The sequence below is a fragment of the Enhydra lutris genome, unplaced genomic scaffold, assembly GCF_002288905.1.
Source record: "Enhydra lutris kenyoni isolate GAN:26980312 unplaced genomic scaffold, ASM228890v2 scaffoldscaffold3, whole genome shotgun sequence".
NCBI lineage: Eukaryota > Metazoa > Chordata > Mammalia > Carnivora > Mustelidae > Enhydra > Enhydra lutris.
In genome coordinates this window covers 50,805,743-50,821,457 of record NW_019154087.1, presented here as the reverse complement: position 1 = coordinate 50,821,457, position 15,715 = coordinate 50,805,743, and the positions used below count along the sequence as shown (strand labels likewise).

The 15,715-nt window shown below is 38.7% G+C and overlaps 1 protein-coding gene across 4 annotated transcripts in view; it reads right to left on the bottom strand.

Moving 5' to 3' along the window:
- Nucleotides 1–1,806: 1,806 nt before the first annotated feature.
- LOC111155074 (Rap guanine nucleotide exchange factor 2) overlaps nucleotides 1,807–15,715 on the bottom strand; it is a 239,101-nt gene continuing 225,192 nt past the window's right edge. For 2 of the 4 annotated variants that reach the window (XM_022515113.1, XM_022515131.1), the window contains 9 exons: nucleotides 15,323–15,346; nucleotides 14,015–14,238; nucleotides 12,372–12,578; nucleotides 9,875–10,027; nucleotides 9,033–9,107; nucleotides 7,591–7,804; nucleotides 6,297–6,856; nucleotides 4,690–4,995; nucleotides 1,807–3,869 (listed from right to left, as the gene is read on the bottom strand). In XM_022515113.1, coding sequence (XP_022370821.1) covers nucleotides 3,844–3,869; nucleotides 4,690–4,995; nucleotides 6,297–6,856; nucleotides 7,591–7,804; nucleotides 9,033–9,107; nucleotides 9,875–10,027; nucleotides 12,372–12,578; nucleotides 14,015–14,238; nucleotides 15,323–15,346 — 1,789 coding nt within the window. In that variant the 3' untranslated portion in view covers nucleotides 1,807–3,843. Of the gene's footprint in view, nucleotides 3,870–4,689; nucleotides 4,996–6,296; nucleotides 6,857–7,590; nucleotides 7,805–8,984; nucleotides 9,108–9,874; nucleotides 10,028–12,371; nucleotides 12,579–14,014; nucleotides 14,239–15,322; nucleotides 15,347–15,715 lie in introns of all 4 variants that reach the window. The other 2 variants (XM_022515123.1, XM_022515138.1) reach the window with 2 other exon arrangements.

Below are 15,715 nucleotides of genomic sequence, written 5' to 3'. Positions count from 1 at the left end.
ATGAAAACAGATTTAAGCTGAGGAGAATATTTGGAGGGCTTTAACTGGGATGTATGGGCCTGTGTGGCTTTTTTGATTAGGTAATAGAACATCAGATGTTTGCCAACAAAGTACTTTGTATGACATCCCTAAAACTTGGCCAGAGTCTGTTACTAACATGACACGGATTAAACCTGCCAGTACTATCAATGACATCTGAGGAACAAATACTTCTTGAAGCCCTGAAGCGGAGACCAGTCTTCAGCTACTTAAAGGTAACCTAAAACATCAAAGTGTTAATAATGGGCACGGTGGTCGATTTGTCATTTTCCTACGTTTTTAGCAGAATACAAAAAGTGGTGAAGAGCTTATTAACATCAGATTTTTTTTGAACCAGATTTGAGAAAATTAAGCTTTTTGAGTGACAGATTTAAATAGAGCTTTGCATTAAATAAAGCATAGGTGGTTGTTTTGATAAGAGTGTTCCTGAGTAATTTTTTTTTAAAAGATTTTATTTATTCATTTGAGAGAGAGAGCATGAGCAGGGGAGAGAGAGAGGCAGAGGGGAAAGCAGACACTCTGGTGAGCAGGAAGCACAATGTGGGGCTCGATCCCAGGACCCTGGGATCATGACCTGAGCTGCAGGCAGACACTTAACCATCTGAGCCACCCGGGGCCCCGAGTAATGGGTTTTATAGTGAGAAGATGGAGGCAAACGCGTAACACATGTACACACCATACCTTCATTTTTTTTTCTTTTTTTTCTTTAAGGCACAGTCCTTTCTTTTTTCTTTTTAAAGATTTTATTTATTTGACAGAGAGAGAGAGATCACAAGTAGGCAGAGAGGCAGGCAGAGAGAGAGAGAGAAGCAGGCTCCCTGCTGAGCAGAGAGCCCGACGTGGGGCTCGATCCCAGGACCCCGAGATCATGACCCGAGCTGAAGGCAGAGGCTTTAACCCACTGAGCCACCCAGGCACCCCCATACCTTCATTTTTAAAAGAAGGTGTGGTTGAAGCAATTGGTTTTAATTCTCCAATTATTTTCACAGAGAGTTTCAAAATGTACTCACCATGATAGCACAAATGCCTCAGAAAGATTTTTAGGTTTGGCCAGTGGCCACGTTAGTATCAGGACTAAACTCCTGACTCCTTTTTAGACTTTCTCATGTTTTCTCACATTTTGCACATGTGCCCCCATATGTTTCCACTCCAATTTCTGAGGCTTCTCAGTGAGTGGTAGATACTGCTTTTATTTATGCCTGCTTGAGGATAAGAAACGAGTTCTTGATTTCTAGTGTGCTTAAATAGGTTCGCTGCTGCTTAACTGATTTTTACCTTTTTAAGTATAATGCCCTTCTGATAGGTTGAAATATTATTCAACTTACCAAACAACAGAACTTAGATGTAACAATAATATTTTATGTACTCATTCAAAGTCTGAAATCATTAGCTAAATTGTACCTTTAACCTAGTGGTCATGATCTTGAAGGACAGTTTAAGTTCTCTGAGGTCCTCAGTATGTATACTGGGAATTAAAATGTTATGTCCCACAGAGATTTTTATTGGAAAAGGGTTGAGAAGAGACAAAAGCTCTGTAAATATAGAGTGATCATCATTATTTTTCACTGAATTCTGAACATAGTTGGGTTTGTGAAATTAATTTCTCTGAATCAACAGAAAGCTACCTAAAAGAATAGGCCATTGGTCAGTTTTTATGCTAAATGGGCTAAATCTCCTTGGCCTCCTGAGAACTTGCTCCTGCAGTGAGACCAAAGAACCTTAATACACTTCAATAATAAGCATGCACGATTCCTTAAGGATGTAGACAAGGCTTTATGTTATATTTATTTATTTTCCAGCTTGTACAAACTGGATGTAGAAGCATAAACATAGTACATTTCTACCATCTTCAACAAAAATATAACCAATATGTACAATTATTGTATTAAAAATACAAAAGGGATACAGACTCCACCAATGTCTTTCTAAAAGACATACAGGTACAAGTAGTATCAAAAGTATGAGGAAATCACCAGTTAATTGTACATTCTGCACTTGACATCACAGAGCGAACTGAGATTAGCAGTCCTATGTTCTACAATTACTTAATGCTTAGATAACATTTGTGCAACTTGTGGTAGAGCTAGATTTCTGTCTTTCTATCTGCACATGAGGTCCATAGCCTATATAAGAAAACTGGCAAATGATGCATATTACATGTAAAATTACAAATGCATAATTGACAATGTAATATATAAGCAAGTAGACAAATGCCATGATACAGAAGAGATTTATTAAATAAAGCACTGACATCAGTTGATACAGTGAAAAAACACTGCAATTTGACTTTTTAAAATTTGAAGCTATTTACGTTTATCTACTGATCAATATGATCAGCTGAATTTAATGGAAAAAAAATCCAAGACCAGCAGTTCCTCACATTTGAGTACTACTCGGATTGGCAGCCTTCACTTTTCCGGAGTCTGTGCAAAAACAACACAAAAATAGAGTGGAGGGGTCATTTCAGTCATTATAGGGTTAATAGCAGCTGTGAGCAGGTGGTTGCTACACGTAGGCCTTCTCTATCTGCGTCCATAAAGCCACTTACAGGTTAGTCCTTGGTGACTAACCGGCCTTGCAAAGGCTGGCATATCTCATCAGGTTGGTGATCTTTTGTTCTTTTATCATGGTAAAGGCTTGTTTATTCCCTAATGCCAACTCATTGAAGGGAGGCTGTCTTGAAAGAGCAGTATGAACAGCCGGCATCAGCTCCAATATCCCAAGCTGCTTTCACTGCAATGCTATCCAGTTATGAACGTTTCTCTTTAAAAACGAACAACAACAAAATCCCTAGAACTAAGTTAACAGAAATCAAAGAAACATAACTTAAAACAATGGGGTTTGCCATCCATCTCAATGGAGCAGGACACGCCCTCACATGACACCGTCCTGCACTCCATAAGGCTCAGACACAGGACACAAGAGTCCCATTTCCCTCCCCTGGCCATGTGCAAACAGTTTTACAGAAGAACCCCACCCACTGGGGAAGGAGTGGATGAGGTGTCTCGGTATCTAAGTAATTGGCTAACATCTTATACTTCCAGGATAGGGCACTTCATGGGTGAGGCCAGAAGGACACAGGAAGACAGGGTCGCAAGCCAGGTCTTCCCTCTTCTTGCTGAGACCACACCCTGTCCGGCATATTTGGTTTTTCAGAAACCCAGGCTGGCAACCCTACTCAAAGGTTCAAAATAATACTGTAATCATTAAATGGATATAACATTTACTCTCTGAACACAATCTTTAAATCCATTTCTTTAAAAAAAAAAAAAAAGGACATTGTAAACAAGTGGACAAAGCACTGTACTCAAAGGATTTCATTGTTTTTCTTTGTCTTCCTTAATGGGTTAAAGGCCCCAAGTAGTTCAATGGCTAGCTTTTCTCATTATCCCAATGAGACCAAGTGCTAGGACTGGATTGAAATCTAAAAGGAAGTTTTAAAAAAATCCTTCCAGGCATTGAGAAGTACAGCCAGAGTGAATCATCTTGTTGTGATGATCTTGGAATTGGGAATGATACTGTGTGATGTGGCAGGCAGCAACAGTGGGAGCTCGAAGATTGCTGCACTGTGCATTTCAAGCAACAAAGTCTGAAAAGTGCCAGGGCAATTTCTTCACAGTATTTCACATGCAAAGGGGAAAGGAAGAAGGGGAGAAGAAGCCCCATGCTGCTTTTAAGGCAGGGAAGGAGGCAAACTGGTCCACCGGCCTCAGAATGTGAGTTCCAAGGCTCCGCTGCTAGGGACGTCTTCTTGTGCTCTCCTTTTAAAGGTGGCTAACTCTGGATCCAGAAAAAGCCTGTGCCTCAAACAGCAGATACTTGTTCATCTTCTGCAAACATAACCAGGAAAGAGAGAAAGAAGCCATCAGTGAGCAAGCGAGTCATTTCTTGTGCTGGAGAGAACACATTCACTGATCGGTTAAATAAAAATACTGTGGCTATTTCTTTAGTATAACTCACCTAAGCAATGATTAATAATAGACTTTAAAAAAATACATATCTTTAAATATATATACACAATATAGAATAGGAACATTCTTGATTAAATTTATTGAAAATTATGTAATAGCAGCATGTGACTTTACACGTGAGTGTATACTGTTTAAAGTCTAGAAAACATATATATATGTTTGATATATAACAAAATGGAAATAATGGTCAGCTGCAAGTGGTAGGACTAGGATTAATTTTTTTTTGTCTTTTGTCTTTTTCCAGAATGATTATTTGCATAAAATAAGTTAAACTTAAAAAAATAACGGGAGGTGATGATCTTGGTCATCCTCGTTCCAGCATGATCAGGTAGGTCGATGGAAGACAAAAACCTTATAGAGAACGTCTGTTCATTGGACTTCATCTGAACTCATTAAAAGCCCAAATATATCATTTCCACAGAGAACTCTTGACTGTCAGTAAAGAAATCTCGTCATGTACACACTTCATGACAAGTGCTCCCCTCTGCAATCTCTGGTATTTCTTAAGACATTTATAAACAAACAAAAACCCCCAAACACTTGAAAGCTTTGACCCTAAATTTGGACCTCTCAATGTAAACTGTTCTTTGTGCAGTAAGAAAGCCAGTGCCTTGGAAAGCTTACAGCAGGCGGCATAAGGACCACAGCTAACATTACGGTTTTAAGAATGCATAAGTACCATCCTCCTCGGTGGAAAACCCTGGAGACTGATACGGGGCAAGGCGCGGGTCACACTCGTTGGGTTTATGCCATTGCGGTTTGCTCACGGGCCTGCCGCTGGCTGGGTGCCCATGCGCCTGCGGGACCGGCGAAGGCCCGGTTGTGTCCGTGGGTCGGGCGACCATCCGAGATCTCTGAAGTGCCACGTTGTAGTCTGGAGGTTTCCTGGCTGGATGGGAATGGCCTTCTGGAAAGTCAGTGATGGGGATTCCAATGTAGCCAGGAGGGGTGGGTGGGGGCTCTCGATACCTGCCCTCCTTCCGCACTGTGGTAAAGACAGGGTACCAACCATTAAACATTTTGTGGAAGAACAGTTCATGCCCCTGATGTTTATGACTTGTACAAGTAATTACTGAGACAGCGGACAACACAGTGGAATCACATGTGATCTTGTGTGGTATGAGATAGCGGTGGGGGATATGGTAGGCGAGGGAACGGGTATTAACCGGACCAAATATTCACCATGGTTATCTCTATGTGGTGAAATGATCAGTGAGAGAAGCAACTAAGCAATCTGTTATCTTAAAGCAGAATCTTTGAAACCCTGTATTTAACTACAAAATAGTCATAGGTTAACTAACACCTAACCCTTGGGTTTATTGGAAAGGTTAAGCAAAGAGAAAACAGGAAAGGTACCAAGTACTATGCCCGGAATATGTTAGTAGTGCCTGGTGAATGTTTCCTTCCTTCCTTCTTTCCCATTTCCAAGGTCAAGGTAGGCTAGTCCATCTTTGCTGGGCACTCACCCAGCATTACCCTTGTCAGGCAGAAAACCAATCTTAGGTTACTTTCAGGTCTTGGACCTCACTTTGAAAAATAGAGAACTAAATTTGGAAAAGTAGTACCAAAAAAGATGCAAATTTTAAAAACTTTATACGGTATGTATTTCTCTTAAAATCCGTTTATTAATGTTCATGACCTAGAACACAAGACCTGTAAAGGCAAGTAAATAAAAAGTTTTATTTTCTTGAACTTCACAGACTCAATTTTTCAGAATGTCACAAACTTAGTACAGTGCAAACAGGGATTCAAACCCCAACCTGCCAGATCCCTAGGCCAAGGCTCTTCTGCGTCATGTTCTCTCTCAGTGCACTCTCCCTTGTTCTACAGCATGCAGAGAGGATTTGCTTAGCGCCCAATTAGTCTGCATAACCAAACTTAGTGGAAGATTTATATATGCAAAGTGTAAATTTCTAAATACAATTCGAGGGAAAAATATAGAATAATAAAACATTTAAAACAGGTTCAAGGAAAGAAAATCCTTTGGAAAGAATGGGCATCCTTCCTCATAATTTTGGCTTAAAGGACAAGAGAATATCCATAATGATAATCTGCTGATCTTGATTGCCAGAACTTACTGAATGTTTAGAATGTTGGAATAGATCTGTATGTACCTGACCACAGAACCTGGGCTCTTAACTACTCTTCATTTCAAAATCCTGAACACACCACTAATTCAGAAGCTCTATACAACAACGGGTGGGGCAAAATGAGGAAAAGAAGCATGTACACATAACTTTACTTTGGAAACAAGTTAGATTTGACAGAGCTCTCTAATGAGCTTACCAATGAGTCCCTTTGTGGTACTCGATGTCACAGCAATGTGGGCCGGCATGGGAACAGGTTTGGTTTCTTCTGTGGTCACAGAGGTCATGCTGCTGCTTTCAGCCTCAATGGAAACATCTTTCCCACCCCTTCGCTTGATCGTGCCTGTGTCACCTTCTGAGTCTTCTCCCCAGTATCCTGTGGAAGATGCCCAGCTTGCCCGGGATTGGGCTTGTTCAAGACTCTCTCTACTTTGACTTTGCCTGTTGTACTTTGTGCTATGATCGGAAAACATAATTTGGTCCATATGGCTGCTTGAGGCCCATAACCCTGCAGGATCCCCTGAATAATCAAAGTGAGTGTGCCCGAATGGAAGTGTCTCCCAGCTTCTCTGGTGCTGGATGGTCTGTATGTTATCATGTGAGCCGCTGGAGCATGACGTCCAGCTCCCACGGCCGCTGTCGGCAGCATCAAGTGAAGCACGGTCCCCTTGGTCTTGGGAAAGTTCCTCTGTGCTTGGAGAAGAAATTACTGTAGCTGTAGCATATAAGCCTCGGCTCTCAGATATTGGTGCATAGGACCTAAGTGGTCGAAAGAAATAAAAAGGAAGAAAAAGTGCAAGATTGTTAATTACGAAACCTAGGATATAAAACCAAAGTACCTTTTCTTCCCCCTAGAAAGGTGGCTTTTTTCATCCTAGGAAGAGGATGCTATGTCCAGTTTGCTCACCTTGTCATTACCAAAAATTAAATCCGGTGGGAAAAGAACCACCTGCTTATAATAAAGGAACACTTTCCTATGAGGTTAAAGCCTGGCTCAACACACTCGGACTTCAGGGAGGCAGCTTCTACGAAGGATCTGGGATACGTCCTAAAGCCACCCTGTCTTTAGCACAGAACGATGGTCTTCCAATAAAGAATAAACCTAATTTGGGGGCGTCTGGGTGGCTCAGTGGGTTAAAGCCTCTGCCTTCAGCTCAGGTCATGATCCCAGGGTCCTGGGATCGAGCCCTGCATTGGGACTCTGCTCAGCAGGGAGCCTGCTTCCTCCTCTCTCTTTCTGTGATCTCTGTCAAATAAATCTTAAAAAAAAAAAAAAAAAAAAAAAAGAATAAACCTAAATTGAAAGGCTTTGTGTACAACAAAAATAGCATGGCATTTAGTAATCTAGAAACTGTGAAAATTAGAACTGGGATGGGAGAGCATTTCTTAGGCACTTTGTAAAATAATAGATATTTACATCAGGAGTAAAGGACCCATTTTTAAAGGATGGAAGAAGAAGAAATGTACAAGAACACGAAAGAAAAGCTGCCTACCCTAAGCTGTACTGATCTGGTTCAATCAGCGTCCGCCTTTCCATCCTGCCCACACCGAGGTTTGTTTCCACGATGCTGACAGAATGCCTCTGGCGCCGCTCATCGTGCACGGAGTCAAAGGAAGAGTTACTGACAATACTGGATCGGGAAGAAATTTCACTGTGACCAGAATCTGAAAAATTATCCACAGTACCACTGGGAGCCAACGTGTAGCCTGCATGGGAAATACAACCATATCGGTTAGACACTGTGGGTTTACAACATAAAACTGAAGTCTACTAAACAGAAGCAAAACCAAAATGTAGGTCAAAGATAGCACCATTGAAGTGTGTGTGTGTGGGGGGGGGGACACTTGACTTGTGGAGACTACGACCGAGATAAGGTAAACTTCTACTCAAATGAAATTTTAACATACTTCTTGGAAGATTAAGGAAGAAAAAAGAGAAACAGTGTGACGTGAGCCAGGAAATGTTGCAGAAATCAGGGCACTACTTGACCATTCTTAGCTCCTTTAAGTATAAATTACACTACTATTTGTCTATATAAAAGAAACTGAGGAATACCTATGATCAAATTTAAAAGTTTTTTTTTTTTTTCAAACTGCAAAGTCAGTAACCTTCAATGAAGTTATAAATTTTCTGAACTTTGGAGTAATTCAACTGGAAGTATCTGTAATAGAATTTTAAGGTGACATATAAGAATAATACCTGAAGAAAACCTCTTTGGTTTGCAAAAAAAAAATTTGGTTTTTCAGTATTAATATATTAGATGAATCACATAAAAGCCAATTGTTTTGAAGAATATAATGTGCAAAATCTCCATTTTTCTCCCTAGATCATCACAATGTCTAAACAGATGTCCCAAAGGACATTTTTTGGCCCAAAGGACCCTTAACTCTCCTTTGTTGCTAAAAATAACCTTGAAAGTCACAAAGGAAGAGGTACTTGTCTTGATATTTTTAATGAAAAAAATTAAACATTACTATAGATCTCATGTTACCTTAAAATGCTAGTTTTATATGATTATATGGATGCAATGTGAATTTTTCAGTGCCACTTACTTAATACAATTAAATCTAGAACACCTAAATGCTGCTAATTTACTCTCTAAATAGTACTTCCCATCCTTTCAGTAGCTTGGTAATTCCTGATTTATTTTTTAAAGGTTGCACAGGTCTTGATAAGGTTTAATGTGTTCATCTATGAGAAGTCTTTTTATAAACCACACTGGAAGTTCTGACAGACAAGATTTAAAGCCTTTGCTGAAAAACATCTCAAGAAAAATCATCACTCAGATGGAGCACTTGACATTTAGAGGAATTCTCCCACTTTCCTTAACTAATAATGAGAAAATTCCTCTCTTTCCCACCCAGTTTTTGGTTCTATTAACCCCACCTATCCCATAGGTCCGTGGTGCATTGTTATTCTTGTTACTGTTCTCACTTCCAAGAGAAGAGGAGGAACTGGTTAAGTCCAGCTGCCCGGAGCCAAAAGATCTCAGCTGATTGCCACTGCCACCTAACAACAGGATGAGAAAAGAATTTAGATGTATCCATTGAACAAGGACAGTAGAGACTGATACCCACACAAAATGCACAGACGTCTGAAATTTCTAAAAAGCAAAGCTGAAAAGGTATTTGTCATGTCAGTGAAATAATTTATTAATCTTTTTGGCCTTCCTCCAGAGAAAACTGTCTCGGCCATTTTCTGACTGACTTCCCCCCATTCAGTTACAGGGTAGGAGGAGAGAGTAACTCGGGGGTTATGCAGCAGAAAGTGACTTATTGTAATCTCAGAAAACATCAACGTAACGGAGAGAGTTGGCCTAAAATTTAATCTCTTTTAAAATAGTGACCAAAAAAAAGATAATCAAGACCCGTGTTAATACGATGAAAAAATAAATCAGGAAGATACTAGTTTTTCTTATGTGTTTAAAGCCCTCTACACTATAATTATTGTTATATAATCATATTTGGTTAGAACAACTTTTGGCATAAAAAGAATTACTTCCATACTTACAATCAATAAAAATCTTAAATGTATGTTTTAAAAGGCCTTGTACAGTTTAACACTACTTACTAGAAATATAATATTAAAAAACACCAAACTTCTTCTAAATTTATAAAATGAGGGGGAAAAAGCTCCCTTGGACATTACATAGTAGATCATTTTAAAGGACTCTAATATCTAATATCAAAAATGTTGGAATATATAACTCTGGCATTTATTGTAGCTGAAGTGTTATAGATCACTATTTAGGAAAACAGTAAGTAATTCAGTTCTACCTTTCCTTGGAGAACTTTGTGGAGAAGTGGGAGGAGAAGAAAGCTGTGAAGACGCATTTGATATAGTATCTTCTGCTTGTTTTTTATGACGCTCCAGACTTCCTTCTTCAGACAAAGAAAGAATTTTCTTTAAAGCTTGTGGAGAGTTTATGCCTATAAAAGAAATATGTATTTTCAAGACAAAAAAGAAATAATATTAATAACTAAAATCTTTTTGTAAGATTTAACATTAGATTCAGTTTCAATGTATTTATCACCTCAACAGTTTTGTACTTACCATGGTGTAAACAGTAAGCTTGCAGAAGGCACAAGATACCTGTAATGTGGTTTCTGATTGCTATCTGCTGGAGAGCTAGAAATAGACTGTTTTTGGTATTTTACTCTAGATTCTAAATCTTAATCACCATCTTTATTCAACAATATATTAAATAATGAAGAGAAAAACAAACACAATTTGAAAATATTAGAATTTAGGATGAAAGTGATACAGCTAAGAATATTTATTATTAGAATTCAAGTCTGAGTATTTTGGTGAACTCAAACAGGTATTTTGGTACTGCTGGATATGTGAGCTCAGGAGAAGTGGGAATAATGGGAGAGAACTAATGAGCCAAGACCTAAACAAAAGCAGTAAGAAAAGTGAATTAAGAACATTCTAAGGAACTCCACACAGTTAATATTTGATCAAATAAGTAGGTGAAAGAGAAGGTAGAAGGAGACACACGAAAGTGCCCCGTGTCACAGAAATCAGAGGAGTGTCTGGTGCCAAGTGCAGGATCAAGTAAGGTGAGTGTAGAAGGAAAAAGATTACATATGCCAATATGAGGTGATTTTCTTCCCAAAAATTTATTTTTAGAAATAAGAGACATTAAAATATTTTACAAAGCCTCTAATATTCCTATGAGGCACTCTCAATTACCTTATTTTAAACAACAAAGAGATACTTGGAAAGGCATAATAGCTTGACACTCCCTTGATCAATGCTAGTCCTAATGTTCTTAGACTTAACAGAATCTATTAAGGAGGCAGTAAAATTTAACAAAGATTCAATCCTTCATTTCACCTCATGTAAACATTTGATCTTGTTTTAATACAGTTTTTTAAAGCCACTTTTAAAGCAATATTTTATTTACATGTATAGATGCTAATATAACCAAGATGCACAAAAATGTTAGCTACACTAAAACTGTATGAATAAATAGTTTTGATTTGGGAAAGAATTCCAAGGCCGGCATTATACACAGACTCAAAAAGTGCTTTATACTCAAGCACACCTACACATTTGGCCAATAGGCTATATTTAGCTAAAAGAAAGACTGATAAACTCCCATATAAGAAATTCAGTGTAAAAGAGGAAATAGAAGTCCGGTTGCAAGGGATTTAGGAATACAGAAATATCAATAAGATTGTGGACAAATAAACATGTAACTCGGTTTGTGACAGGGAGAGCAATACAAAATTTCAAAGGGGAAATGTCAAGTAAAGGTATTCTTTTGTCACTCCTCCCCAAATTCAACAAATGGCATACTTGCTGATCAGGAAGAAAGGGCCAAAGACAGATTATGAAGGACCTACTTTAAGACTCTTGCTCAGGACGCCTGGGTGGCTCAGTTGGTTAAGCAGCTGCCTTCGGCTCAGGTCATGATCCCAGCGTCCTGGGATCGAGTCCCACATCGGGCTCCTTGCTCATCAGGGAGCCTGCTTCTGCCTCTGCCTGCCATTCTGTCTGCCTGTGCTTGCTCTCTCTCCCTCTCTCTCTCTCTGACAAATAAATAAATAAAATCTTTAAAAAAAAAAAAAAAAAAGACTCTTGCTCACCTCATAAGAATAGGTTGTCATTGGGCAGGAACTGCATCAGTGACCATGTACCTATTTTATCTAAGTAAACTCTAAGTTTTTTCTTAAATTTCTTCCCTTTTATTGTTTCTTTTTACATATATGTATGAAAAAGAACCCATACACTTTATGAAATATAATTCTGTTGTAGCATTTACATAAAGGGACTAAACTTATATTTTAATGGGAAAGATGAAGCATGATTTGTTTGGCCCCTTAATGTTCAGGAATTAACTGTATTTCCCTCTCAAGTTACAAGAATCAGTGATTCAACAAAAAAGAATTCATGTCCAGACAACTCATTTCACTTAAAAATATTCTGCCTAAATATTCTGCTAAATATTCTAGCAATTCATTGATCATAAGGCCAAACTAGTTTAAATAATGTATATGGACAAAGCAACTTTTGTTCTCATCAGAAATTAATAAAAGCAAAATTTTCCCATCCCCCCCATGACAAATGAGCATGATTAAATGAAAAACTCTTTAACTTACAGAGTCCCTTCCACCAGCAAAAGTAAAGTTTCACTTGGTGAACACTAATGTTTTATTAAGAGGTAACACTCAGAGATACAGAGTTATTCAAGGTAAGGGTTTTTTCCTAATCTGGAAAACATGACACTGAATAGCCTCAAAAGAAGATATAGTTTTAATCACCTACCAAAAGGTGGGAGATCCTTTACGGGTACTTTCTTTCGTGAAGGATAAAGGGACACAGCAGGAACCTGCAGTCCTTGGTTGATTTTATGCTGGGGCTGTGGCTGCTGGGGCTGTGCTTGGACTTGTGCTTTCTGCTGCGACCCTGCCCTTGGAGCCACTGGGGAGGTCTCAGATTTGACAGGCTTTTTGTCACCAGGATTCTTAGGCACTGTTCATTGTTTGGTTTGAAAACAGAACAACAAATTTCAGAGGTTAGTAACCATACACAAGTTTAGAACTGCATGAGTATCTTCTACACTTTACAACACTGAAATGTATCTCTTATCTTTTTTCCTACTGTCTATATAAGAGACAGAAATGGGGGTGGGAGAGAACTCAGCTACAGAAAATCATAAAGGCATGACAGGACAAAGATACTTTATGAAACTAGCTCTCAAATGATGATTATACTACTAAATACTACCACATTAAGATAAAAATAGAAAAGTATGTGGAGTCCAATATGTCTTGTGTATGTATAGAAAGAGCATGAATAAATGATAAAAGCTACAACTGGAAAATTGTTGGGAATTACTTTTCAAAATGGAGTCCAAAATTCCTTGACATACATGAGCTTAGTTTTTATTTAATAAATGGTAATAACTGTAAGCTTGTTACTACCAAATTCTCTCTCCTTTGGGAAGAATGATCTATAATAGCTAGTAGCAACTAATACTGCTGGAATATTATGCTGAGTATATACTTCCTTGGCATATAGAAGGCAAACCAATTTAGTAAGGCAATGAAATTCTTTATATGTAATATATTAATAGCTGAAACAACTCAGTGACTTAGATATACTTCCTCCATTTTACACATAAAGAAGCTAAGGATTAGGCAGCTCAAATAATTTGCCCAAGGTGACACCACTATTTTGCAGAACAAACAGAATTTGAACTCAAACCAATCTGACTCCAGAGAACAAACTCTTCACCCTAACACACCATGTTTTCATAGCGTCCTGGGAAAATCTAATAACCTGGATCCTCTCCAGTCATTTAACATTTAAAGTCTTTATAAAAAGGTCTTCAGACCTGCCCATAAAAGACCCAAAAGTGTCCTAAGTAAAAATGCCTCTATCTCACAAAAATGCAGATGCAAGTAAACGGAAAGCTGTCCCCACTTCCAGCCTGGCTAGATTTTTAAAGGCTGTGGAGCAGCACCTTAGGCTGAGCTGGGCTAGTGGTGCAGCAGAGTTACTGCTGGATGTGGCAGGTGAACTCAGTGCTGGCTGCTGTCCAGGCTGAGAGTCTAAAAGGCAGCCCGCACGCCTCAGGACAGGACCCCCGACAAGGTAGGCCCCTCACCCCTCTCAGGCTGCCCTTCAGTCTGGAAGCATCTTTGTGAGAAAAAGGAATGCAACCAAAACAGCAGGCACCATGTCAGTCTCTGATGTCACCCTTCTGACACTAACCTGGTCAAGACACAAGGTCCAGCCCAGGACAGTACGGCACGGTATCAACAGCAGCATTCAAGGGAAAGGCTGGTTTGTCCCGGGGATGCTAATTACCCCTCTGCGCTGAGGCCCTATTTGTCACGACCCATCCCACTGCACAGGAATTTGCACTTCAGTCAGATTCTGCAGCCACTTTGGGAAAAACTCACATGTGTTGGTTGCTGGCTCACACTGCAGTGATAACGTCTGAAGACTCTCCTCATCCATTTCTAGCTCCAAATTGGACAGGTACTGCTTTACTTTTCGAGCCATTTGGGCATCTTCATAGAGCTTTTTGGCATTGAGGAAGGAACTACGACGTACCCGCTTTTTATGACCACCTGTCTGAGCAACGTCTAGCACTGTTGCATTTGTACTACCCTGGCTGAGAGACCTGGAAGATGAAAAGGCAGGTATGCAGCTCACTCTAGCACGGGATTACAGCTGCTATTTGAAACATGCCAAGACTTATGTAAGTATTTTACGTTCAAAAGATCACATGCCTCATTCTGGTAAGTAAACTGTTACAGAGAAATATAGGCTAATACAGATTAAAATGTTTTTTAAGTCAAAAAAATCATACACACACACATACAAACATATATTTGCTTGGCACCTGGTTCTAGTCCAACTAGGAAATTCTGCTTTTCTCATCTATACAGCATTCAAGGCAGTTCTTTCACAGAAGCCAGCAAATAATAATGATTATATATAAAAGCTATATATAAAAAAGCTATATATAAAAGCTCATGCAATACACAGTTAAAATCTTTGAGATTTACAGATTTACATTACATTTACTTCTCTTAAAGAGGAGGTCTTACATCAATTTAAATAAAGTTAGCCACACTACTCACTATTGTTTCCTTAGTCCTTGAGTTAAATGTAATGAGTTTTTAAAGTAACATGGGTCAATTTGTTAATAAAATGATCATGCAAATATAAACATATATATATATATATATATATAGAAACTAGTATATGAATTGTTAAGATTATGTTTAAAAAGTATTGGTTTATAGAATGAAAATAGTAGTTAGTTGAGCTATAAAAATTTAGTTTTAACACACAGGGGCACTTTTTATATTATACATATTTAATTAAATATCTGTGCAATAGTATTTAAATTGCACAGTTTTTCCTTTTAACGTTCTTCCTCCCGTAACCCCCGCATTAGGCTTTCTCCATTTCAAAGCACACAAATTATATTAAAATAAAATCTTTTTGAAAGTTCCGAAGTATGCCTGGCCTACAGTTCCCCAAAACCATCATCAATTCTTTCATGGCTGTCATGGATTATGACCTCAAAAGCAAAAGCCCCAACAGATTAAACTTGAAGTCAGTTTGCCAGCTGAAATTCTGCTAGAGCAAGAGGGTTAAGAAAAAATGCAAAGCACCAGAAAATACAGCAGGTAAGAAAACAATGCAATGAGCAGAATAAGAATCGTGTGTGGGTTTGCAAGGTCTCCACCACTTACCCCAAACTCCTCCATTTCTTCTTCCTGTAAGTGAGAGCCATGGAGGTTGAAGCATGGGTGTAGAAAGAGAGACAGAAAGATCACAAGCTCAGAAAGAAAGGACTAGACTTCTGGGTAAGCAGTACTAGAAGCTCACAAACATTAAACTGCATAATCACCTCACACACGCAACTGTACTGGCAATATTCTTCTGGCTCAAAAGACAGATATATTTAAAATTTTTGTTCTAAAAACTCCTCTCCTTCACTGGATTAACCATTTTTGACTGTATTGACAACTAAATCCATTGTATAGATATTGAAACAATATTGTTTGGGTTCTTTACATATTTTTGTTCATGCTATCAATTATGAGTTTTAGCTCCACAAATTGGGAGTTCTCCTCGTGTCAAAT